This window comes from Pteronotus mesoamericanus, unplaced genomic scaffold, assembly GCF_021234165.1.
Source record: "Pteronotus mesoamericanus isolate MK-2021 breed Mesoamerican mustached bat unplaced genomic scaffold, CSHL_Meso_final scaffold_85, whole genome shotgun sequence".
Classification (NCBI taxonomy): domain Eukaryota; kingdom Metazoa; phylum Chordata; class Mammalia; order Chiroptera; family Mormoopidae; genus Pteronotus; species Pteronotus mesoamericanus.
This window is the reverse complement of record NW_026555329.1, coordinates 61,087,901-61,114,594: the sequence shown is the minus strand read 5'-3', so window position 1 is coordinate 61,114,594 and position 26,694 is coordinate 61,087,901. Positions and strand designations below refer to the sequence as shown.

At 37.0% G+C, this 26,694-nt stretch overlaps 1 protein-coding gene across 4 annotated transcripts in view; it reads right to left on the bottom strand.

The window, feature by feature from the left end:
* The window catches only part of ASB15 (ankyrin repeat and SOCS box containing 15), a 34,379-nt gene extending 10,618 nt beyond the window's left edge, over positions 1–23,761 (bottom strand). Inside the window, exons 1-8 of one of the 4 annotated variants that reach the window (XM_054564408.1) lie at positions 23,674–23,761; positions 17,680–17,752; positions 14,830–14,906; positions 13,342–13,450; positions 11,707–11,759; positions 11,485–11,616; positions 10,237–10,395; positions 622–867 (exon numbers count right to left, since the gene is read on the bottom strand). In XM_054564408.1, the coding sequence (XP_054420383.1) occupies positions 622–867; positions 10,237–10,395; positions 11,485–11,616; positions 11,707–11,759; positions 13,342–13,450; positions 14,830–14,906; positions 17,680–17,741 (838 nt within the window). In that variant the 5' untranslated portion in view covers positions 17,742–17,752; positions 23,674–23,761. Of the gene's footprint in view, positions 1–621; positions 868–10,236; positions 10,396–11,484; positions 11,617–11,706; positions 11,760–13,341; positions 13,451–14,829; positions 14,907–17,679; positions 17,753–23,673 lie in introns of those variants that run through there. The other 3 variants (XM_054564409.1, XM_054564411.1, XM_054564410.1) reach the window with 3 other exon arrangements.
* Positions 23,762–26,694: the final 2,933 nt, after the last annotated feature.

Below are 26,694 nucleotides of genomic sequence, written 5' to 3'. Positions count from 1 at the left end.
TGGGAGCCCCTGAGGATTCTTTGACTTATTTACGCTATGGCAGCTGTCCTTTAGGCAGAGGAGCTGGGTTCAGTATGCAGTGAGCATTCTCCAGTGGGGTGACTGGAAACCTGGAGAAAAGTTAAGAAACGAGTGCATTTCCAGAGAAGATGTGAGGGGCCTGACCACGATGCAAACCAGAGGGACAGCCAAGGAGAGCAGGCGAGTGAGACACTGGAGCGCTCAGCCACTGGCTGGACTTGAAAAAGAAGGTGATGAAAGAATTAGAGATAAATCTAAGCTTTCAGTCTTGGATGAGAGAAATTATTAAATCAATAGTGTAAAAGAAGAGGAATTCAGTTTAGGAGAAGATGAGTATGAAACCCTGGTGAGTCTTCTGTGTGAAAATGGGCTGTTTCTAGAGAGAGCAATCAGGGCTGCACATGCAAGTTTGCAGGTACCCGTGAGTAGGGCTTAACTGAGTTGTGGAATAGAGGGTTTTGCGGGGGCTATTGAAAGCTGGGTAGCCGAGCCTCATGCCCAGTTACATTCAGGAGAAGAAGAAAAGCCAGCGAGTAACAGAGAAAAGGAAATCAGAGGGGCAGGAGAAAAGTCAGGAACATGCAACTGCTTTCCACGTACCTTTGTGGATTAGGTGTTCCAACACATCACAGTGACCGTACTCAGCAGCCACACCTAATGGTGTGACTCCAAACCCGTCTCTCAGGTGGACATTGCCTCCGTGCTTCAGCAGCAGAGCGATGAGATCTTTGCGGCCTTGCTTGGCTGCTTCATGCATTGCCGACCACCGCTTGACACAGGGCTGGTCGAGGCTGGTGTTGTATTTGAGCAGAGCAGACACCATGTCATAGGAGCCCTTTTTTACAGCTTGGGGATGATTTCCAAAAGAACAATTGACAGTAGGCATGTTAACAGGAATATCTTAGATGGTATTAAATTACCAAATTTAATATCAAAAGAGATATTCGCTACTCCCTTCTATGAGAGAAAATGGTATTTTTCATGTTCCTCTCATTTCTTATATCCAAATTTCTTCTGTGGAGCATATGCATGCAAAATAATGCTGCCTTTTCTTTAAGACCCTGACTGAGGTTGTCCAAGGGTTTCATGAAAAATAGAGCACATTGCTAATATGCTGTATTTAATTTTTATAAATTTTAACTTCTTCATAAACAAAATAACACCACTGCTGGGTTGCATAAAATAAATGGCATATGTAAAATGTCTAGTATATACTAGGATCCCAGTAAATGATAAATTTATTATTAATAATATCATTTCATCACTTATAAGCCCCTGGGAACACATGTGTATATAAGATTTATCAAGTTTTTCCCCACCTAAAAATAGTCTGCCCCCCCCCCCCGCCAAAGACAGCATTATGAATAAGCTACTTTCTCCCATGCTCTTAATGGGAATTTAACAATAGGAATCTTTAGAATCTAGGTAGGATGATTGTTCTAAACAGATGGAGCATATGACAGTTAATGTATTTCAATTGCAGAGGATTACAAAATCAGCTGCCTCTCTCCCCATCTGCTTGTCGCTCGTAGCTGAAACTACACTGTTCTATGGGCCACATAGAACATCCTGGGCAACAAGGAGGCAGAATGAAGAAAGAATGTAAGGCCAAGGCAAGGGAGAGGACTCCAAAAGGCATTCAGGGAGGATGAAGACCAACTTTTTCTACTACCTTTGGAGGCAAGCAAGCCATCAGTGCTGTGGGATTTTAGTTTAACTTCTATCCACTGTCTAAACTAGAGTCTGTTGACAAATGTCTTTCTCTGAATCACCCACCTGCCACTGGCAGCTCTAATTACAGTGAATTACCTCATCCTAGCTGGTGTTATTGCAGAGCAAACATCAACAAGTTAAATGAACTAAGAGGTGTGTCCTCATTTATCTTCTTTCTCTTATTGCATTTTTCCTTTTGCCTGACTCAGAGAACATAGTGATTAAAGATATTAATCTTTCTTCCAGAAAACAACAGCATATATAGGCCTTATTCAACTTAAAATACTTTTTAAAATAAAACTTTCCTTACAGTTTAGTTTTTTGGGAAGAATATATTTAATTTCCCATAAAAATAATGCAAATAGTAGGCAGCCCCTCCCAAGCTAACCCACAAAGACATTCCTAACCATTAAATGCCTGAAATAAAAACTAATTAGACACGACATTTGTATAAAACTAGGTAAAATACAAACTAAATAATTTTTGATTCTTGCTTCGTTGAATCTGCAGATGTGAAACCAGAGGACAGAAATGGCCAATTGTATTTGTTGAGAAGAATATGCATCTGAGTGGTCCCATGCAGTTCAAACCCGTACTATTCAAGAATCAACTGTATTTCTTTAGTAAGACTATTAAGAAAGAAGAATCATAGTAACAGATAAGATTAACATTTAAAGTGACATCAGAGGAATGGCAGCATGAGAGATCCACTTGGTCTCTCCCCCTTGAAGTTCAACAGTTTGAAACAGCTATAACTCAACAAAGGATTCCCTGCTCAATGAACAAATATGCCTGAGAAATCTGCACATTGAAACAGTTCAAGGTGGAAAAGAAGAGGTAGATGAAAATGGAGAGGGGCTGACATGAGCCACGGACACAGTTGGGCAGCAAGGAGCTCACAGCGAGGCTCTGCTAGGGAGGGGAGGAACCTGATGGTGGCTGACACTCCCTTTAGCCAAGAGGAGCAAAGAGACTCAGTGGGCACCCCTGCAGAAGTGAGCAGTGCAAGAAGCTGCAGCTGAGCCAAGAGAACGGGGCAAGAACACACAACACAGGAGTGTGGCCATGGTTAGTTAGATGGTCAGCATTTCAGACCAAGAAACAAAGCCATGAAGCCTGGCCACCTCCCTTTAACCTCCCCTTTGCCTCCTAGAGCATGGCTTTCTTTCCTCTTGGTATCAGGCTGCGGAGCACACTTTCTAAGAGCCCACGAACTAGTACTACAGAATCATATTACTGCCTAAACAAAGGGTGTATTCTGAGACCAGTCCTGGGGTCAGGGTGTAGGGATGTTTTACTGAGAGGGCAAAACAACAAAGAAATTGGCAGGTTCCCCCAGCCCCACCCAACCCCAATGCATCACAGCTACACTAACAGCAGCCAAAGATGGCAAGTTGACACTGGGCTCTCAAAAGCTAAAAAAAACTTTTAGTTCAGGGTCATCTACTAGAAAAGAATAGAAAGACCTTTTTACATTAATCTACTAGAGAAGAGCCAATCACACATTGATGCCTAGACAGAAGGAATCTATCCAATACCATAACTAATCATGGTAGAGAGGCAGATCAGAAAGGAAATGAAAAATCTCCAGAAAACAAACTTAAACAAATGGAAATACATGACATAAATGACAGAGAGTTCAAGACTAAAATTCATAAAATACTCAGAGAGATGCAAGAAAATACAGACAGGCAATTTAGTGAGCTCAGAAAACAACAAACAAAATAATTACTTCAACAAAGAGATTGAAACTTTAAGAAAGAACCAAACAGAAATTCTGGATGAGAAGATTTCAATGACAGAGATCAAAAAGGAACTAGCACACATAGGAAATAGAGCAAACCAAATAGAAGAAAGGATCAGTGATAACAAAGATAGAAATCTGGAAATAATGCAGAGGGAAGAAGAAAGAGACCTGAGCATTAAAAAAAAAAAAAAAAATGAAAGAGCTCTATGAGAACTATCTGACTCCATTAGAAAAAGCAATACAAGAATACCAGACATACGAGAAGAAGAAGAGAGGGAGAAGGAAACAAAGAGCCTTCACAAATAGTTGATGAGAACTTCCCAAATCTATGGAAAGAACTAGCTTCTCAAATCTAAGAAGCAATTGTAACACCTACTTACCTAAGTCTAAGGAGGCCGCTTCCAAATCACATGGTATTAAAACTGTCAAAAATTAATGACAAAGGAAAAATTCTTACCCTGGCTGGTGTGGTTCAGTGGACTGAGTGCTGGCCTGCAAACCAAAGGGTCACCAGTTCAACTCCCAGTCAGGGCACATGCTTGGGTTGTGGGCCAAGTCCCCAGTTGGGGGTGCATGAGAGGCAACCACACATTGATGTTTTTCTCCCTCTCTTCCCCCCCTCCCTCCTTTCCCCTCTCTATAAACAAACAAACAAACAAACAAACCTTTAGAAAAAAAAGAAAGAATTCTCAAGGGAGCCAGGGAAAAAAAGAAAGTAACCTGTAAAGGAAAGCTCATTAGGTTATCATTGACCTTTCTAGCAGAAACTCTACAAGCCAAAATGGAGTGGAACCAAATATTCAAACTACTGGAAGAAAGAAATTACTAGCCAAGAATAATATATCCAATAAAGTTATCCTTCAAATATGAAGGAGAGGTAAAGACTTTTCCAGACATACAGAAGCTGAGGCAATTCATTACCAGAAGACCTCCATTGTGGGAAATACTCAAGGGTTTTATTCTACCTGAAATAAAAAAGAAAGGTCACAGCACTATGAGTAAGATCACCAACAAACTTAGAGCACAAACAGGAATAATTTGTGACAACAAAACATAAAAGGGAAGGGAAAAAAGACCTGAATTAGCAAAGGAGGATGCAGTTTACATGCATTAAAAAAAAAAAAGACTGCTATATATATGAAACTTTTTTCCCCTATATTTAGTGGTAACCACACACACACAAAACTGAGACACACAAAAATAGAGGAAAAAGAGGAAAGAAGTATGGAATACCACCAAACAAAAACAGACAGAAGCACAAAGAAAAAGAATCCATGGAGGCTCAGAGTGACCAGTAAACAAAAGATAAAATGGCTATAGGAAATCCGCATACATCAATAATTACCCTAAATATAAATGGACTGAATTCATCAATAAAGAGACACAAAGTAGCAAATTAGACTTAAAAAAAACACAACCAAGCATATGCTGCTGTCAGGAGATACATCTAAGCTGCAAAGACAAAGGTAGATTCAAAGTGAAAGGGTGGAAAATGAGTCTCCAAACAAATAATATCCACAGAAAAGCAGGAGTAGCCATACTTATATCTGACAAAATAGGTCTTGAGATAACAAAGATCACGAGACAAAGGTGGACATTTTATAGTGATAAAGGGGACACTACATCAAGAAAACATAATGCTTCTTAATATGTATGCACCCAAGCAGAAAGCACCTAAATATATAAAGCAACTACTAACAGAACTAAAGAGAGAAACAGAGACAAACACAATCATAGTTGGAGAACTTAATACTCCATTGATAGCTCTAGACAGTTCATCCAAACAGAAAATCAACAAAGAAATATCAGCCTTAAATGACATGAGGTCAAATGGACATAATTGATATTTACAGAGCCTTTCATCCCAGACCATCAGATTCTATGTTCTTCTCTAATGCCCATGGGACACTCTCAAGGATAGACTATATTTTGGGTTACAAAACTAGCTTCAATAAATTCAAGAAGATTGAAATTATACCAAGCATATTCTCTGACCACAATGCTTTGAAATTATAAATCCACTGTCAAAAGGAAGTACAGAAACCAACAAATATGTGGAGATTAAGCAACATACTACTAAAAAATGACTGGGTCAAAGAAGAAATAAAATGTGTGTTCAAAAGATATGTAGAGGCAAATGGGAATGACAATACAGCATATCAAAACTGGGATGCAGTGAAAGCAGTAATAAGAGGAAGTTTATATCACTACAAGCTTATCTCAAGGAACAAGAGAAATTCCAAGTAAACAACCAACATATCTTAAAGAACTGAAAAAGAAAAACAAAAGCAACCCAAAATGAGAAGAAAAGAAATAATAAAAATAAGAGAAGAATGGAATGAAACAGAGAACAATAAGACTATACAAACAATACAACAAAGACCTGGTTCTTTGAAAACACTAACAAAATTGACAAACCACTGGCTGGATGCACCAGGGAAAAAACGGAAAAGACTCATGTAAACAAAATCAGAAATGAAAGAGAAGTTATCACAGATATCAGAGATATAAAACGGTCACACTAGAGTACTATGAAAGACTATATGCCCTCAAATTCAATAACCTGGAAAAGATACATAAGTTCCTAAACATATAGCCTTCCTAGACTGAATCAGGAAGAAATGGGAAATCTAAGTAGACTGATAAACAATGAAGAAATTGAAATGACCATCAAAAAGATCCCCCCAAAATAAGAATCCAGGACCAGGTGGCTTCACTAGTGAATTCTACCAAACATTAAAAGATTTGATACCTGTCCTTCTCAAACTCTACTAAAAAATTGGAGAATAGAAAATACTTTCTAACACATTTTATGAGACCAAAGTAATCTTGATATCAAAACCTGGCAAGGATAACAGTAGAAAACTACAGACCAATATCTCTGATTAATACAGACACAAAAATCTTAAACAAAATACTAACAAAGTGAATACAACAATGCATTAAAGAATAATACATCACAGTCAAGGGGGATCAATTCCACAGAGGAAATATATGGTGAGGGAAGATGGTTTGACTTTGGGTGGTAGGCACATGTATCATAGAAATGTGCACTTGAAGGTTATGTGATCGTATTAACAAATATCACCTCAATAAATTTGTAAAAAGAATAAATAATTTATGAAACCAAAAATACACATACATATCTTCAGTAATAATGCTTTAAGAAAACCAAGTTTCAGTTAAGGTGTTAAGAATTAGAGAATTTTGCATAGTTTATAAATACTTTCAAACACTTTATAGTTGCCTGGCACTTTTCCTTTTTATTTTAAATTTCTGTCACTTTCTTTGTGAGTATATATGTTTTGCTTGTGTAATTTACTTGTCAGCAATGAACTATTTCCTGACTTTTATGACATACAAATTGAGAAGATTTTTCTGAGGTATCTTGACAGGGATTGGAAGATTGAAAGTGGCAATGGAGTGAAGAGGATATATTTTGATTTGTAAGAAAGAAAATGTCTAAAGCAAAATTTCTTGGCTTTTTCTGTACTCTGGGCCCCACTGGTAGAAGAGTCTTGTGGCTATCTGATTAGAGGGGGGCAGAGAGGGAATGAGTGCAAAAAAACCTTAGTAAGTGTCAAATCATCAAAAACCAGATATCTATAATTCAGCAGGTAACTGTGCAACATCAAAGTACCGTAGTAGGTCAGAAATGACTTTTTTTGGCCATCTAAGGATATCCATAAATAAATACAAGGATGATGGGATTGGGTTAAAAAATAAAATTGGCATTGCACAGAAAAATAAAAAGAACAGCATCTTTTTCTCTTATTTCTCTTCACGAGTAATGGACCGTGAGTAGCATATTTTGAAGTAAACTCATGAGAAAAAACTGAGATAGTGCCATGAATGATCCATTTTCCTACGAACCTCAAAAGATGACATGATTTCCACAATGAAGGTCCTGAGGAAGGTAACCCCCCCCCCCCCGCAAAATTCTTATTCTCCAGAGATGTGGTGAGACATAAGTAAACATATCCAGAATATTTCCCTCATGAGACTTTTGTCTTCTCTTTTATATTACCATTTGGTTTTTAAAATATATTATTTCCAAATGTTAATTTTATTTTGACTCTGATAATCCAATGATTAAATTTCTTTCCCACACTTCTGATACTGCTAGTGTACAGAAACCAACAAATAAAACTCTGAAATGCATATGAATGCGTAATGTTCTATTGCGGGCATTAGACATTAAAAAATTTAAATGAAGCAAAAAGAAAACAACTGAATGACAATTATGACTTATTTGTTCCTTTGAAATAAGTGGGCCAAGAACATCAAGTAGAGGCTAATTCTGTATTTATAAAGTGACATGGTATACAAACTTTGGAAAGGGTGTCTTTTTTGAAGAAGAAGAAATAGAAGACTATAGAAAAAACAACAAATACAAGGATGTCCTTGCAGATACTCCATGGTATATGCCTTTACAAAAATAATATAGGTCACATTAATAGTGGTACAGCAACCCATAGGTGAATATCTTATTTAGTGCCTGTAGTGCCAATTCAGGAAAAGAGCTCTGGTTTATTTCTGAGAAGTACCATGTTATGTTGACATAGAGGCTGGTTAACATGTATATAGAGGCAGCTACCTTTCCCCTATACTCATATTTCCCCTTCTCCCTGCAACAGGAGAAGCCCTCAAGTTTTAGCTGTTGCAGCCTACCCGGGTAGAGTCTACATATCCAAGCCTGCCTTGTACCTAAGAATGGCTACGTGACAAAATCTGAACTAATGGTATATGAATGGAAAGGTTGTGGGCAGTGTCCAGGTCATCTCCTCAAAGGTGAGCTGTTTTCCCAAGGCTTCCTCTTGCCTCCTTCCCACTGACTGGGAAATAGTGACATCTGAAAGTTCTGTGTCAAGGTGGCAAAGCCACACTGCCATATCTGGGCCACACACTCAGAAATGTTGTGAGAGAAAGAAATGAACTTTTTTTCTGTTTAAGTCGTTGTTTACTTTATGTATCTGTGTTCTTTCTTGTTGCTGCTACAAAAGCTTTGCCTGTACCCTAACTATAATATTAGATTGTCCAAAGAATCTGAATTTAGGAAGGCTGAATGCTCTGACATGGGGCAAGAGTAAGCAAGGAGTGAGAAAGGAATGACACCAGGTAGTGGTGACCTTATTTATTTAACAAGTTATGTCCAGGGACAGAACTTCTGACCAGATTTTCCTCCTCTGTCTGCTGATGACCCCTCTAAGTCCCCCAAGTCAAATTACAAGACCAACTATCTCTTTGAACGCTTCACAGATCCAGTGCTTTCTTATTTCCCTAATTTGCTTTGAATGTACATCTTTGCTATAGTATTTGTAACACTAATTTTCTATTTAAATCATATGTAACTCTCCTACGAGACTCTTTGAGAGAAAGAAGTTTATTCCATTCATTTTTATATCCATGCTGACTTAATGTAACTTCTCAATAAATGATGGTTGAATTGATGTTGTTAAATTAAGGTTGTTGATTGTAAATATTTTATTAATGTTCATGACTTTCCTAAGTTTTCTGTGATCTATATTTAGGTTGTTTTTAAAATTCGAGTGACTTCTCTGTGAACAGGAGCTGTGGCAGTGTTAACTAGCTATGACCACAGCTCATGGTGCTCTGTTCTTTTACTCTTGCCACATGCGTGTGCACTCGCGCGCGTGCACACACACACACACACACATGTTTTGCAGTGGCTCTCCTCTCCTGAGCAGCTATTATGGGGCAGGGGTTTAGTATATTTATATTTTCTCTATTTTTTATGGTAATTCTTCATGACAAGTAGCATAATTTCATTTAACACAGAGGAAACTGAGGCCCATAATTGCAATCTCCTAGCTAGGATTTAAATCTACATAATACTATGCTGTATATTTGAAAGTTGCTAAAAAAAAAGTAGATTTTAAAAGCTCTCATCATAAGAAAAAAATCATAGCTATGTGAGTGATATGTTAACTAAACTTACAGTAATCATTTTGTAATATATACATATATAAATCATGTCATATGCCTTAAACAAATATAATGTTATAAGTCAATTATACTTCAATAAACCTGGCAGAAAATAAATCCACAAATCTCAAATTCTACGAAAACCCAAATTCTTACGCAACAACCTCATGTCCATAAGAGAAGGGAATTGTTATTTCTGGTTGTTCATAGTGAATATCATGTCTCTTGGTTTCTGCAGAACAGACCTGCTAATTTAATTGGTCAATGAACAGCAGAATACACAAAAGGGGGAAGAAGTGATAAATGACACCTTTAGATTTATTATTATTCCTTTGATGTGTCATAGCAATGAACCCCTTATAGGTGCCCAGAGCTGCATCTGACTGAGTTCTCCGGATCTGTGGGCTCCTCTTCCTTCCAGTTTGACTTCATTGTTCTGATGCAGACCTGGAGTCTCTCTTTGGAATCCCCTTTCTGCCTCTCTCCTCCTACAGTACACCAAACATGCAATCCTCCTTACAGCTGGACCCTACCTAGAGAATATTTCTTTAGAAGTTCTGGTTTCATAAAACTAGTTTGGATGCTTCCTGGTTACCTGGTGTTGAAGGATCTTTCACATTTGACCTCTTTGTGGGATAGAAAAACAATATCTTAGGACAGGTGAAATGGGAGATAAGGGAAGAACACAGGGAATGGAAGAAGATGAAGTCACATAATTTTAACTAATACATAGTGGTTTCCAATAAACATTTAGTAAATATTTATTATTTGTTTCAAACTTTAAAAGTTGTAGAAAAAAGGTCATTTACCAATCAGAAGAGGTGTCTCTCCTTTGTCATTCTTGGTGTTTGGCCATATTCCCTTTTCTAGTAAAGTTCTTATATTTTCCACCAGACCAGCTTTGACTGCCAAAGTCAAGGGTGTTTCCCCATCAGAGGTCTTGAACTCCCAGAGTGTCTTATAGGATGCTGACATGTAAAAGCATTGTGTAAAGTTAAAAATCTTATTTAAAGGATATCACACAGATCAGGATAATACATTATTATATATATTATATTGAACAAAGTCAATTGATGAAAAAGCGAAGACTAAAAGGAGATGAGTGTAAATAGATTAACATGGGCTTGATAATCAATTTGACAGCTAAAAACCAACATCCGTGCTTTTTTATCTATATATATATAAAAGGTTTGTAAATTCTCATTTCTTGATAAATTGTAAATCAACTTCCCAATCCTTAGTATTTGTTATTTAAGTTGCATCTGAAATTGTTTTTTGTCAAATGAAGTTTATGAATGTGGGAATGAGCATACATATGAATGAATGTATCCTGTGAGAATATATTAGTTATACTATGCTTAATATCATCTTCTATATTTGCCTGTCTGTCTAGATCTCTATTTTCTTTAGCTGGCCAGCTGGCTGGGGTTGGATAGTTAATCATGAGATATATATATATACATATATATATGTATATATATATATATCTTCTAGAACATAGAACTAGGTAGCAACACTGAGGGTTGAAAGATAGAACACCCTCAGAGTGCTTATGAAAAATACTGTGTTAGAACATGAAAATTATTATTAATATTTAAGCTTGAGCCAATTACCTGATATCTATTATTATTAAAAATTAATGTACTATAAGGACAAATATGGTAAGTACTACTCATATAATAATCTTTTGGACACTATTAACTTAGGAGACAGTTCATGGTTCAAGATGAAAAATTAAAAACTGACTCCAAAAGCAAAAATATTTATGTTCAAATCAATTGATTCATGATATATACAAACTTTCATCATTTTTAGGTGATAACCACCTCTTCCTAACAACCTGTGCCACATTCTTAGAAGGATGCAAAGGGTGAAAACCCTGAAACTTATAATGTGCTGATTTTTGTACCCTATGTTTAAAACATGGGTATTGCATTTTTCCAATTTCAAATAATCTTGTGTTCTGCTTCTATTTTTGCTTGTTATGTTCATTGAGGACACTCCTAACTTGTACATTCTTGCTTAAGTTTGGTCAAAGGGATTTTATGTCCTCTTACCATCCAGAACAATTTCAAGTATTTGTTGAATGGGTTGAACAACAGCTTCATGCAATGGAAACCATCCTTTTTCATCAGCTTCATCTAACGCATGTTTATATTTCACATACTCCTGGAGCTCAAGAATGTGACCTAAATTAAACACAGGGACTGATGACAAATCTCTGCCTTGGCCTGATGAAATGTCTAAGTCATCCCAGGGTATGCAATACACTCACTTACCTTGTTTTATGGCCTCTACTAGTTTTCTGTTTTGATCACTTAGTGCTACAAATCTTCCAGAGAAAGAAACAGAAGCCATAATTATAAGAGTGATATACTTCAAGGAACCAAAATTTTAATTTGTACTGAGTTCTGCATGTAATTTTAATAATCAAGATTTAGAGGACATGCACACAACTGATTTCACCCACTTTAAAAATGTAATGTCTGTGAGTCAGATATAGAGTATATTTATGGTATGTTAGACCTAGGAACATTAGTGAAGATGACACATTATAAGATTATAACACTGTCTCTGGAATTAGTTCCAAGCAGAAGAAGGAGTAAGTAACTGAAGTCAGAAGGGCTGGGCTCAGGTTTCGTGCTTTGTTATCCTGCGGAGGCCAGTTAGCCTTTCTGAGTGGCGGTTTCTTCATCTGTAAAGGGTTGGGAGTAAGTAGGAAGGCTTCTTTCCATATAAAAAATTCTGTGCTCAATAAATGTTTGTTGCTTTAAACTTAATAATTGATAATTAATCATAGCTCATTTGAGAGCTTATGATCCACCCTGCATGTTAGTCTTGATCAGCTCATCCACAAGTGAATACAGGGTGAGCATTTATAGAGCAAACTCCCAGTCACCGGCCCAAGAAGTTATGATTTTAAGCTGCATGGTAGTTCTCTGGTGTGTGTGTGTGCTTATTCAAAGGAAACAAAGCATTTCATAACAAATTGATTGAACTCAATCAAGCAGAAACATTTGCTAGCATTCTAGGGCTGTGATTGCCTTCCTGGGAACTCTAAAGTACTAAAATCTGCTGAAGATAAGGGGAAAATTAAGGAGACCAGAAATTTAAATGTAATATGTCCATTTTACAAAAGCAATAATTTTGTAGCACTAAATGTATTCAAAAGCACTACTAAAATTCAGAATCTAGGATTGTAAATTTTCTAATACAATGTAAAGGTAAACTAAAGTTTATTTTAGTCAGAAGAATAATGTGTGTTGCTCAAGACAGAAATTTACTTTTTCAGCTTTAGGTTCTATAACCCCTGCTAACACAAAACATCAATTTTATGTATAATTTGTTAACTTCTGTCACTTGAAAAGTAGATAATGAAATAGGCTCTGGTTTATATATTACTTTGCCATATATTATAGAAGACCTCAGCCCTTTTCCCATTAATTGAACTTATGGGCTAAGTGGGTTAGCATTATTCTTTGTATTTTAAAAATGCAAAAATAAACTGCATTACTTAAAGAGGTTGCTTGAGTCAGTAGCAGGCTGGCATCTAGAATACATAGAACAGACCTCAGTACACATACCGATGCATTAGTTGTATAACTGGACTTGTAAATTAGTTTAATTTTATTGTCCCTTTCATTCCATTAATTTAGAAAGTAGGCAATTGCGCACGACTTAATTCAACTAGACATTTCCTTTCTGCTTTATTTCCATCGTCTACCTGAGTTGGGCATTTGTGGGAGATCAGGCAGCTCAATCCATCCCATAGCCCTGGCTAGCTGTTCGGTTCTCTGTCAGAAGAGTGAGCATTTTCATGGAAGAGGAGTCAGGAAACACCATTTATCTCATCTTACAACAATTATAAAATGACTTTTAAAAAGACATTTTGTTGAGCATAGTCAATTTGTTACCTTTCGTGATAAAATTCAGTCTTGCTGGCTTCAATGGATTCTTGAATACTGAGCTGAATGTCGTAACTTGTAAGATGATCTTCATCAGGGTCATCATTAGTGTCCATAACTACATATAATTTTGAAAAAAAGAAATTTCTTATTATCGGCAAATGACACAGAACACTAGATAAAGTGAACAAGAAAGATGCAAAATGAAAAACTAAAATGCATTCACCTTTCTCCATTTAACAAACACAAATGCAATTAAGATTTTAATTCATGTTATATATGAAGCCCATTCTAATTTTTGAAGCTTTTAATTACCTGCCTTTTTATTGTCTATATTTTCTAATTTTGACTTTCTTTTCAGTAATGACTACAGTTGGGCTTATAAGAATTCACTTTTTCTTCCCTGACTGGTGTGGCTCAGTGGACTGAGCACTGGCCTGTGAGCCAAAGGTTGCAGGTTTGATTCCTAGTGAGGGCACATGCCTGGGTTGTAAGCCAGGTCCCCAGTTGGGGGTGTGTGAGAGGAAACTGATAGATGTATCTCTCACACATTGATGTTTCTCTCTCTCTCTTTCTCCTTCTTTTCCCCTCCCTCTAAAAGTAAAAATAAATAAAATCTCTTTTTTAAAAAAAGGAATTCACTTTTTCCACATTTCTGACTTAAAAATTTTGGCCTCCGCCATTCTCCACAGCATATTGGACGTTTAAAACTTTAATTGAGAAATAAGACAGTGACAGGGATAGAAAACAGCAAAACCTTCACATTCTTTACCTTTTATTTTGTGCCTGCTGTGCTTGTGTATTTGCTGGTTAATTCCTTTGCTCACACCAGCAATGGTTTGAAATGTCTGTCTTGAATTTTAATTTTTGTATTTGTGTTCAACTTCTTCTAACAGACCCTATGCTTTTTGTATTTTCTTTGCAAGTTCTTCATATATTTGTATTTTGTATTCGCAGTTGGACTGTTAGTTTTATGAATAAAAACAAACTTTCTTTATCATTTATGTCTTCTCTCTCTACTCGACTCCTAGTCAACCACAGCAAATAGCTGCTCTTAGTGGTCACTGGAAAAAATTTGTTGACTCATTAGTAGCAGAAAAGCACTGAGACCTTCAGACAGCAGAATTAGATGATGAAGCTAAACCTGTGGCATTGCCTGTTGCCTCTCACTCTAATATCACTGTGGTGATAGGGGATTGCATGGCCCTGGGATTAGTAATGGGATACAGAGCCTTTCACCTATTTAAATGGCTGGCTTAACTCTGAACTGGTTTGAAATTTGGGCTTCCAGGACATGAGATACCACAGACTCCTTAGAGAATTGAGTTGATCTGTGGAAACTTTTTTTATGTCCTTTTAACTGCCATCAGAACGAAGTTATCTAAGACTCTTAACTGTGCTGTATGCCTAACGACAGCAAGGTAGAAAAGGTGAGGGAACTCCTACTGCACGAAACAACCCCCACCTAACATAAGCTGTCTCCAACCTTTTACTCACAGCTTGGGATGAAGTGAAGATCTGTGTGCAGGTGCACTAAGGTGTCAGACAATGAAAGGCACATCATTAGAACAGATCTACAGACATCAAGATACAATAAAGGCAAGAAGAGAATTACTTATCTGTACCTCAAACTTAAAATGAGTAGACTCAGTCCCAGTCGAAGGTTGGCAACAGTCTATTGCCAGCCTTTATTTAAAATCATCTTAGGATACCAACCAGGTATCTGAAGAAAAGCCAAATAATATTTTGACATCACTGAAGACCTACTTACAGGTGCCCCACTTCTCAGTCTAGAAAAATTAGGTGACCATTTCTAAATAGTAATTTGCCAACCTTGTTCTGGAGAATCCCACGAGAGACATTAATTTATTCTTCATAAATTACTGAATTACAAAATAATGGGGACAATTATATTAGACAGTTAGCCATTTCACTTAAAGTACTGATTAACCGTCACCCCGGCCAGGTTGCTCAGTTTGTTGGAGTGTCGTCCCAATACGCCAAGGCTGTGGGTCCAGTCTCCGGTCAGGACACATACAAGAAGCAACCAATGAGTGCATGAATAAGTGGAACAACAAATCAAAGTCTCTCTGTCTCTTTCTCCCTGCTCCCTCCTCTCTTTCTAAAAAAAAAAAAAAAAAAAATCAATAAATAAACTAAAAAAAAAAAGTGGTGGTTCACCTTGCTTAGGGTCAGGAACACATTCGATGAAAGCAATGAATTCTCTCTCCAGAGGAATGCATGCTCATGCAAAATTTTGCACAAAATTTTAAATAATTCATGTATCCTCTAAGGCCTCACATATCCCAGATAAAGAACCATTCAATTAAGAATTTTCAAATGCTAAATATTATTATTCCAATATCAATAATTATGTTTACAGATGGATGAGTTAAAATTCCAGGTTTAGATAATGGGAAAAAAGAAAGTTTGGTAATCACTTAAGTTTTAGATTATCTTTGGTAATAATAAAAATGGCGATTATAGTAATAGTCATAAATTATTGAGTGATTGTGCTGTTTATAGCACCATTCAAAGCACTTTGCAATCACTGCCTTGCTTTTTAAACCCTCCATTCTACTTTTAGGTCGTGGATGAAAAGGCGGTCACATATTAAACCTGTCAAGCTCAGGGGAGGTCTTCGTGGTGGCCTTACAAACTCAGAGACCTGAGGTAACCACATAAGATGGTCTGAAATTAAAAACGTCTTAACTAAAAACGAGTCATGGCACGTAGTCCTGTACTAGGCTGGTATTCTTCCCTAACAAAGGTCAATCTTTACCTTAACTGACCCTGCCTATTGTCTTTTTTGCGTCTATTATAACATACCTTTGGAATGTCAAGGTTATTTCCTCTTCCAGACCCCTCAGGGCACAAACACTGTACCAAAGCAGAGACCATAAATCCCCACACTGTTAACTGTTGCTGTTATCATGTGAACTGTTGACTACTAACTATCCTGTACCCACCTATGTAAAAGAAGTATGTATCTATTCCTTTTACTTTTATCCAATCCCAGAGATTTCTCCACTTTGTTTCTCCTGCCTCCCTAATCTATCACCGATGGACTTCTTATAATACCCTTAAGTCTTCCTTGACTCTGATGTATAAAATAAGCGGTAATGCTACCATTTTCCGGTGCATTTTCTCAATCCATTGATATTTTACTTCCCATCAATTGTCATCAGCTTAGCTCAATAAACTCATAAAAATTTTTACAGGTTTGGATGTTTCTTATATTGACAATGCATAATAGATTCATTGTGTGTGAGAACTTGGGGTTCAGGAGGTTAAAAAACTCACCCAGTGTCACAGAGCTAATAACTAGAGTCTGGAGAGAACACGCGTACCTTTGTTTCTACAGTCTTTCCTAAGCTGCAGAAAAACAACCCACAGTCTGTTGCCTTTAAAAGAAAACACTCTGATCTTGCTCGTAACAGCCAGCTCTTGATGACAATGACTTCCAAAAATAAAAAATAGCTTCCAGGGACATAAGGCTTTGTGTTGCTTAGGATGCTCTAAGGTGTCCTAAACTTTCCTTCATTCTGTACTTTTGTTTTGGAGTCTTCACATTACTGTCTAAAAAATAGGATCAACATGCCAGTTGGTGCCTGATTAAAGTGATCAGGAGGTTGGGATGATGTGGCAAAGTATGATACAGGAGTGAACCTGGGTACATGTCACTTCTCTGCATTGACTCTCTAAAAACTACCTCCAATCCGTGACCCGTGATAAAACCAAACTGTTGCGAGGCCCCTCAGAGCTGCCCTTGAAACATGGGAGCTCCCACAGCATGGGACGGACCAAGGTCCTCCTTGTCCCTTGACCAGGGCAAATATGACTTTGTTCACTATGAATTGGTGGCTGACTTCCAGTGACATCCAAATCTGTTCAGCCCACTCAGCCTCACACTCTGTCTTGGGAAAAACAGAACTGAAACTACCTCCGTGGGTCCTTAACAGGACTGGCCCTCAGAGGTCCTGCAGGGGACAGTTGCTTCCATGTTGCAAGGAAGGGCTTTGTTCCATAAATATTACCCTGCACCCAGCACCTGTCCCATCAGTGCAATCCTGTTACATCAGTGAGAGATTTGGTCCTTCAGCGCATATTGTTCCATCTTCCCGTGTCCCTTTTAAAAGCCAATAGCACCAGGCTGACCCCCAGTGTAGAATCAGCATCTGTTGGAATAGCTACATGCAGTTGGGATGGTGGCAGAGGGTCTAAGGCAGAGTCTCTTAGGCGGTGATAAGAAAGGATAAGGAAAGAGCAATACAGTAACATTTGGTTCTATTCTCGATTTTATACAGGGCCAGCCCATATTCAAACCCTGAGGAAATTTTCTTTTACCTTGAAGCTGCTATGGTTCTTGAATGATGCGTTCCTTTGCTGGAGGCCCCAGAGAGAATCATCAGGATCTGTCCTATCGAAGCAGCAGCAACAATTAAAGGGCATTTTCATTTTTTGGTTTTGTTAAGGAAACAGCTATATACAAAACAATATGTGTTCTCATTTTCTGCATTTTGACCTTTCCTATGTGTGGCCTTACAACTTTGGTTTTTGTTTGGTGGCTACATACTTTCATTTTCTCAAAATCGTATAGCAAAAAGTTGCGAAACAGATAAATGACTTCATTAGGCTGATTTCAGCAACAGAGTCAACTAGTCCCCAAGAGATTTGGGAGAGAAGCAAAGCTCTGTCAGAGCTGGGCTGGGCCCACAGGCACAGGTCGCTTTTATTTACAAGTCATAAGTTATAGAAATTCCCTCTTCATGGTATTTGCCTTCTCTTTTTTTTTTCTTTTTTTCTCCCAGGTGAAAAATTTTTTTTGTATTTTTCAATTACAGTTTACATTCAATACTACTTTGTCTTAGTTTCAGGTACACAGCACAGTGGTTAGATAATCACATACTTTACAAAGTGCTCTGCCTGATATTTTAAGTACTCACCTAGCATTATATATAGTTATTGCAATATTATTGATTATATTCCCTATGCTGTACTTTACATCCTCATGACTGTTTTGTAGCTACCAATCTAGACTTCTTAATCCCTTCACATTTTTCACCCAGCCCTTCAGCCACTCCTCTAGCAAACATCAGTCTAAAGAACAAAATGAACCAATATGTAAAATTGAAACAGACTCGTAGACACAGAGAACACACTGACTGTATTTGCCTTTTCTATTAGAGAGAAGTTCTGTAGATAACAGATAACTAGACCTGTTCAAACAGCATTTGTAACAGAACCGCTTGCTCTGCTAACACACACACACACACACACACAATCTTAGTCTGGAAAATTAATGTTCCTTTTATATTGCCTCAAAGTAATACAACTCAACATTTTACAAAAGATAAAAAGGCAAAATGGACATATTGGTCTCCAGACACTAACTATGATACCTGGTATATGATAGGCATTCACTAAGTATTTGCTGAATGAATGAATAATTGGATGATCAAATATATATTACTGTGAAAATAATCAAAAGAACAGATTAACCTCGTGTTTTCTTTCTACATTACATATATGTTTTGGCCAAGCTCACTTCCAATTTTGGGACTGCATTAATTTTCATATAAATATGCCACTGATAAAAACTGTCTTACTAGTTTTGCTTATATCTAGTTTCATATTACCACATTAGATGTCTATAGTATCTGCTGTTGATTTCCAAGTCAAATTCAATTATGACAGAGATGTAGGAAGATGCATACTATCTTTTGAAAATGACACATGGAAAGGAAATCAGTTTTAGGTTCATAAGTATGTGGATTTCTCAAGTAATGTAAATGTAGAATAGAAAAGAATAAAGCCAGAATGGCCCATGAAGAGACAAAGTATTAATAAATGTGCCCTTATCACAAGCTAGTATGATAATGTGATTTTTAAAAACCCTTATCTTTTGTCTGTAATTCTAAATCTAGGAATCTTATAAAATAATCAGAGATATGGAAAAATTTGTTTGTGAAAATATTCATCTCAGCCATATTTAAACTGATAACATATTAGTAACAATATAAAATGTCCAACAAGAGAGGATTTGTATAAGACATTATTGTATACCAAAACAATGGAAAACTCTAATAGTTACTAAAATTCATATCTTTGAAGAATAGTTAACACCATGGTATGAGAATGATGTTCACTGTATCAGACATGACCAGCCACTTTGAAGGAACTAAGATTGACTTCATGGAGCCGAAGCTTAAAAAACCTTCCCGAAAACTGGCCTGGCATCTGGCTCACAGGCTGAGCCTCATAGGCGGTAAGATAGGTCACTTCAGGACAAGCCAGGGACCTTGGTGACTTTGAGAAGAGTAAAAATTTCCCACATTTATAGTCAAGCAGATGAAACCCAGGGGAGGGAGTTTCTTGGGTTGGGGAAAAGCAGAAATCTGAAAGACGAATCCATTTACCTGAGCCATCCAAGCCATGGCTTCATTATCTAAGTTATTGTGTCTGCATGAAGCCCAAAGTTTATTTTCGACTAATTAGCGAGTGGCAGCTGCAGAGGAAGGTGAGGCCAGGCACAGACAATGAAATAGCTAAATTTGGCTTGCACAGCTGAGTTGTAGTTGTAGGGTAAATAAAAATGTTTTGACTACATTTATTAGCTATAATAACAATAAAAATTAATTATCTCCAGACTTTAATAAAAAGTATTTTATATGTATATATGTATATGTGTTTGTATATGTACATACATATGTTCATCTACATATATATATTCTTTCTCTCTAAATATTTGTTCCGTGGCATGGTATATTTTATTTGACATGGCAGAAGGTCCTGACTGGAGCTCAAGTCAAATCTTTTTCTGTTTTAAACTCACTAAAAATATAATGAGCCTTTTCATTTCTTCTTATTTATTTTGAATTCATGTACAGGCCATTGATTTCTTTCTGCTGGAGACAGCTGTCTGTGGTAGTAGATTCTTCATTCAAATCCTGGCAACCTAGATTAGCTGCCTCATTAGCTGTGTCTCATGTGTTGCAACTAGTCAACAAACATTACCAGTTAATATTCTGTGACTGAACTCCTATGGGATGTAGAAGTAGAATTTTAAACATTATCGGGCAGTTTTAGCTCCAGTCCTCGTCCTTGAGCAATTGCTCTGACACACTCACTATCTCCCTCTCTTTCCTGTTATCTAGAATCACCAGACTCCAGAGTTAAAGACCATTAGGTAGCCCCACCAGCAAATTCCACTAAACACATGCCCAAGAAGTAATTTTCCAGTCTCCGGCTGAACACCACAAAGTGACAAGAAGGATTCTAGACTTCCACGCTGCCCTTTCTCTTGGGCCAACTTTGACAGTCAGGAGAAACATTTGAGTTGAATTCATCTCCTCACATCACTTTTCTATGATTCTAGTTGTATTCCTCAGAGCCATCCTGAGAAAAATGTTCCTCTGCTTCATGAGTGCCCTTTAAATATCTCCCAAGAAGGCTGTCAGGTCTCCACTGAGGCTTCTCCTCCCAAGGAGCGACAACTGCCCTTCCTATGACATGGTTTGCCTCCCTCCACCATCCTGACTGCTTTTCTGTAAACACACTTGTTCAGTACCCATGTCTTTCTAAGAGAGGCTCTGGACCATGGCTCTGGGGGCCGCTGCAGCCCAGTAAACACAACAGTAAGCTGGTGTGACCATCTCCTTTTCCCCAGGCACTATAGATCTACAAGAGGGGACTAAAACAAACAAAGTGGAATTTATTTATTAAAAATTTGGTATATATTCTTACACAAGTTCAGTCATCGTCCAAGTACTTTCCATTTGGTGCAATACACATTTCAAGAAATTTTCTCCACTGCTCAAAACCGTTTTTGAACTTGTTGATTTTGATGCTTTTTGGCTTCTGCAGTTTTTTGTTTTACCTCTTCCACGTTGGCAAAACGTTTCCCTTTGAGGACATTTTTCATCCAGGGACACAAAAAAAGGTCACTTGGCGAGACTGAGTGAATATGTAGCGTGGAGCATGGGGGATGCCGTATTTGGCCCCAAAACAGCTGAACACTCAGTGCAGTGTGGGCAGTTGTGCTCGTAAATCATCTATCAAAAAATGGGCAACCTTTTGAAAGAGTCTTCCCAAAAAATTCACTGAAATCAAGCGCAGCCTCTCACAACAATGCCAGCTGGTACACTGATACAGATGGGTTCCTAGAACACTCACCCAGTGGGGGAAGCCTGTACTACAAGGAGCCTCCCCTCCAGAAGATAATTCCATTTTGGAGGATCTCCCCTCATATTAATGTAGCCCAAGCTCAGATGAATTGGGGGGCTCTCATGGTACACACTTCATTCAGTTCCCTGTTGCCCCAAATTCTAAAAGTCATATTTCCCCCACATTGTAACTATGCAATTCTGTGCAGGACTTTTTATTTAATTCTACTCTATTTATTTATTTATTTGTAGGTTTGGCCTTTATTACAGTCTTCTAAGATCTAATATGTTTGTATCCCTCTAAGTATAGTTCTATCTGCAAATATATTTGGGTGTTTACTCTGTGTCTATCTGGTCAATTAATAATGCTAAATGTTGTGCCCTGACCGGTGTGGCTCAGTTGTTTGGGTGTCGTCACACAAAGAGAAAGGTTGCAGGTTCAATTCCTGATCAGGGCACATGCCTAGGCAACCAATCACTTCACAACCAATTGATGATTCTCTCACACATTGATATTTCTCTTCCTCTCTTTCTCCCTCTCATCCCCCTCTCTAAAACTAAATAAATAAAATCTTTAAAAAATAATAATGATAAATGTAAAACAGAAATTGGCACAAGACAGAGGTCTTCAGATTGGTATTAATCTATTATTTAACACCCTTCAAGAAAAAGTTTACCCAGCTTCAAATCCTCCCCAAAACATGAGCATCTAGTATTGTCTCCTTTTCAATAACAAGACCATGATCAAGAGATAGTCAAATACCTTGTTGATATAAAGATGCACAGTATATATATATTCCCTTTCTCTACTATTATTTTTTTTCCTAAGGATTTCAGAACATCGTACCTGCTCATGCAAAAATAGGTATTCTGTATCTGCTACATTCCAGTAACCGTGCTACATAAAAGACGATGGGATCTGTGTCCTCAGGGAGTTTTTTGCCTTTAAATAATGCATCCTAGACTTTTCCCAGAAACAACATTAATTTCTCTCTTCTCCTTCACTCCAAGTTTTTGCAGAATCAAGCACACAGCAGGTCCTTAATAATTATTATAACTAACATCTATTGAGAGCTCACCTGTGACATGCATAATGCTAAATACATTAAACAGATTGTTATTTAATTTCTATAAAACCACTTCCCCCCAATTTACAGATGAGAAAACTGAGTGAGCACAGAGTGGTTAGGTAATTTGTGTAAACCCAGTCATTTGACATGAGAGCCACGCAGGTTTAAGTGCTACGGTATACTCTGATGACTCAGCTGCTCTCATGGAATGAATGAAAAGAGGGTCTCATTTTATAATCTTAATATTCATAAGCCTCAGAAAAAGTTTTCTAAAAGGGTTTGAGCAAACACCCAGCAAACCTATCAAACAACCCCAGTGGAAATATAAATATTTTAGGTAAGTTTTCATTTGAGGTATTTCTATAAAAACAACAGAAGTTAAAAATTATACTTTATGATAATGATGTTCTCAGCACAAAGCAGGGTTAGAACTTCCCTGTCCATATCATTGCTGTTTCATAGAAATCATTTCATTTTAGATATTGAATTTTTCTTAGAAGTTATCTGTTCATTTAAGAACAAGATGGATGGTGGTTATCAGAAAAATTCTAAGGACTTTCCAGCCTCAAGACTTTGTGATTTAATTTGCAAAAGCAAATTTCCCATTCTATTGAGTTCCTTTTCTTCTATTAACTTAAAAAAATTTAAAGGCATTTTTTTATCTGAATATAAGCAGCTATCTTTTGCTATAAGTGATGAAAAAGCCTTGACAGAAATTTATTTTAATTATTGACAAAAATCATTAACTTTTTTTTCCAAAACCAGAACTAGATAAGACCCTTCTGGGATTCCATACTGTGTATACTGACACTTCCTATAAGCCTATTTATTCTTGATCTGTTTTTCTCATGATACTATTTTTTATTATGATTAATAATTATGTAATTGAGTTAATACTCTATAAACAAAAACAAACAACACCCCTCCACTTTATTTTGTAATTTAAAAGGCCCTAAAGAGGCAAACCCACAGATGATCAATTGGAAAGATAGTAATGAGAAAGAAGCTAACGCAATACGTATTTCCATCTGTTTAAAATATTCTTAATACTAAACTACTTAATAAGCTCGTTGGTGAGGTACAGATCAAATATTTCATAATCTCACCTTTTGGAATGATCGTCTTATCATTCTTATTCAGGGCCTTGCCTTCCTAAACCAGAGGAAGTGCGTAGGAGCCAATGTGTTCCTCTGTGTATCTAAAATTAAGTACCCAGTTGGTAGTTAAATTAAGATCTGACCTTGTACAACTGAAACATAAGTGGTTCCTGGCACATGGTAAAGTATTACCCATGACTTCTCCAAACTCTCATCAAAAGAAACACAAACCCACAGAGGTATAATAAGATTAGCTGTGTTCTGATTGGTTCAAAGAGCTCTCATGAAAACAAATGATCTGCCAACCCAGCTGCAATGAGGCTTCCTGTTGAAGGAACAAAGCAAGACCACATAAATGGAATTAAACCATATTTTTAAATTTGTTGTTCAAGAAACATTAATTCCATGAGTTTGTGTATGTGCAGATCCAAATCCATTCTCCATCAATTTTAACATACACTATTTCTCAGTCTTTATCTTTTAGACTCATGTCAAAGTTCATTAGGTACAATCTTATTGTTGTACAAATTCACTGTCCTTGCCTTTGATGTGCACATAATAGCTGCTGATCCGATAAATAGATAAGACAGTTAGTGACAATCTGATGGAGAATCTTATAGGTCACATTATAGAACATACATAGGCTATAAACAGAGAGCAGCAGATGTGAGGCAAGCAGAAAATCAGGATTTAAATTGGGGGGAATAGTTTGTTTACTATTTTAAAAAAACAGTAAAGTTCAGTGTCTTAACTGATTTTCTAATAAAAATAATCTCTTAAAAATGTTTTGACACGGTAATTCTCAGGTTAACTCAGGCATTCACAGAGCCATCCGGCTTCTCTCCCCACCACTCCACTAAAACAACTCTTCTTAAGGGTCTCAGTGACCTCCTAGTGTCTAAGGTGGACCAACACTTTTTCGTTTCTTATTTATCAGGCCCTGTCTTGGATTTGCCGCCATTGAGCCCTTTCTTTTTCTTGAAATTCTCTACTCCCTAGGCTTAGAAGAGCACTGTACGCTTTGTTTTTCTTGTTCTTTTCCTTTGGGGGTGGGGGAGATACATAATTAATTAATTAATTAATTAATTTTTTATCTTTAGTTTCCACATATAAGTTAAATCATATTGTTTTAAAGATTATTTTTAAAATTATTTTTAGAGAGAAAGAGAAAGGAAGAAAAACATCAATGTGCAGTTGCCTCTTGATTGCTCCCTACTGGGAACCTGGCCCGCAACCCAGGCCTGTGCCCTGACTGGGAATCGAACCGGGGACCTTTTGGTTTCCAGGCTGGCACTCAGTCCACTGAGCCACACCGGCCAGGGCTAAATCATGTTTTTATCTTTATTGTATTTTTTTAACATTACCTTTTAGTCCCCTTATGCCTCCTCCCCTCAGCACTCACCACACTATTGTTCTTCTTGTCCTTCTGACTCACCCTTTTTAGTTGGTGTTAATGAATAAATATATGGATTGCAGTAAATTTACCAGTTTTATTTCAAAAATTAGAGATCCTTAATCAGAGGACCTAACTCTTCTTTGTAATAAAAGAGGTTGTATTCCAGTTCTCCTTGGAGCATACTAAAATATTTTGTATTTATACCTCTATTAAGTCAGGATCGAAGGTTAGAAGATTGCGCACATTTTATAATTTTTAATCTAATTTGGGATTTTTCAATAAAGAATTCATACAAAAGCAACCAGCATTGTGAAATTCTTTAATTTTTACACTATACTTTTTAAAATTTACAATATTAAATATTCATATGAAGGTTTTGAGTATAATGCTATTTATGAGAAAAATCTATACCCAATGTTTTGAAATGTGGTTTGGGACATTTGTGCTCTTATATTAATCAATTTATACCTGTTTTGTCCACTTATAAAATAATTCTTATACATATCCTTATATCATAAAATATTTAAAATAATAAGACAAAAAAGGCTGTGTGGTAAATAAATGAAAATATGTTACTGATGAATAGACATATAAACAAGACTGTCTTACCACTTACTATCTCTGTCACTTGAGATTTGTTATTGAAATTTTCTGAGTGATATTAACAGTAATAATAATAACCATAATAAAGAAAATAACAGTAATACAATGACCGTGGCACCCACCATTTTTATGAAGTCTATTCCTCAAGTAGTTTACTCATCTAGACACATGATAAAGCATGCTTTGAGTAATTCAAAAATATAAAAGAATATCAGTTCATAATGTTAATAATCACTTCCATATTTGCTTATTTTGGAGGTTGGCTTTTCCTGCTGGTTTTCTCAAAATGAAAACAAAGTATACCAGATTTTTTAACCCTGTGCCTCTGGTTTGCTTGGTGCCCTCTGTGAGCGTAAGTTTCAGGGAGATGTGTGACCAAGCAGTAAGGACTATTGAATGTGACTTTTGCTCTGAGGAAGGCACATATAATGACACTGACATCCAAATAGGTGTCGCTTCTGTCTATATATAGCAAGAAACGCATGTCCTGTTTCAAGGTGATAATTATAGCAACTGATAGGAGAAATCTTGGGTTGAAATGGTTGGAGGGCAGTGTTAGAAGCACTGTCCTGGAACCACTCATTTTGATTTTGCGAACAAGCGATTTGGGTAGCATTGTACATGAACTTCCAAGGAGCAATGAGGCATCCTGGCCTGCGTGTTTTAAGGCCTGTGCTGCTACTGCACATGTGACCTGCCCACAGGTACTCTGTTCCTGAAAGTGTGTGGGGCTTGCAGGCCTTTGGCTCTAAATTAAAAATACAGCTCTTGCCATGGTTAGTCATACAATCACATCCACCCCCACACAAAATGATTTATCACATTCCTCTCTGATCCAGGCCATTCTTTATCAAAGCCTTATCTTTGCCTTCTGGGTAAAATGCTGTTGTTCTCTTACCTTGAAGAATCCTACTTCTGTCCTGTGATTTGTTGTTTAGTAAGCAATACCTAGGTACATCGCACTTGGCTTTATCTTTAATATATCTCATGTTTTCTACTCTTCCTTTCTTGCACTTGTTTGTTATGTTGGT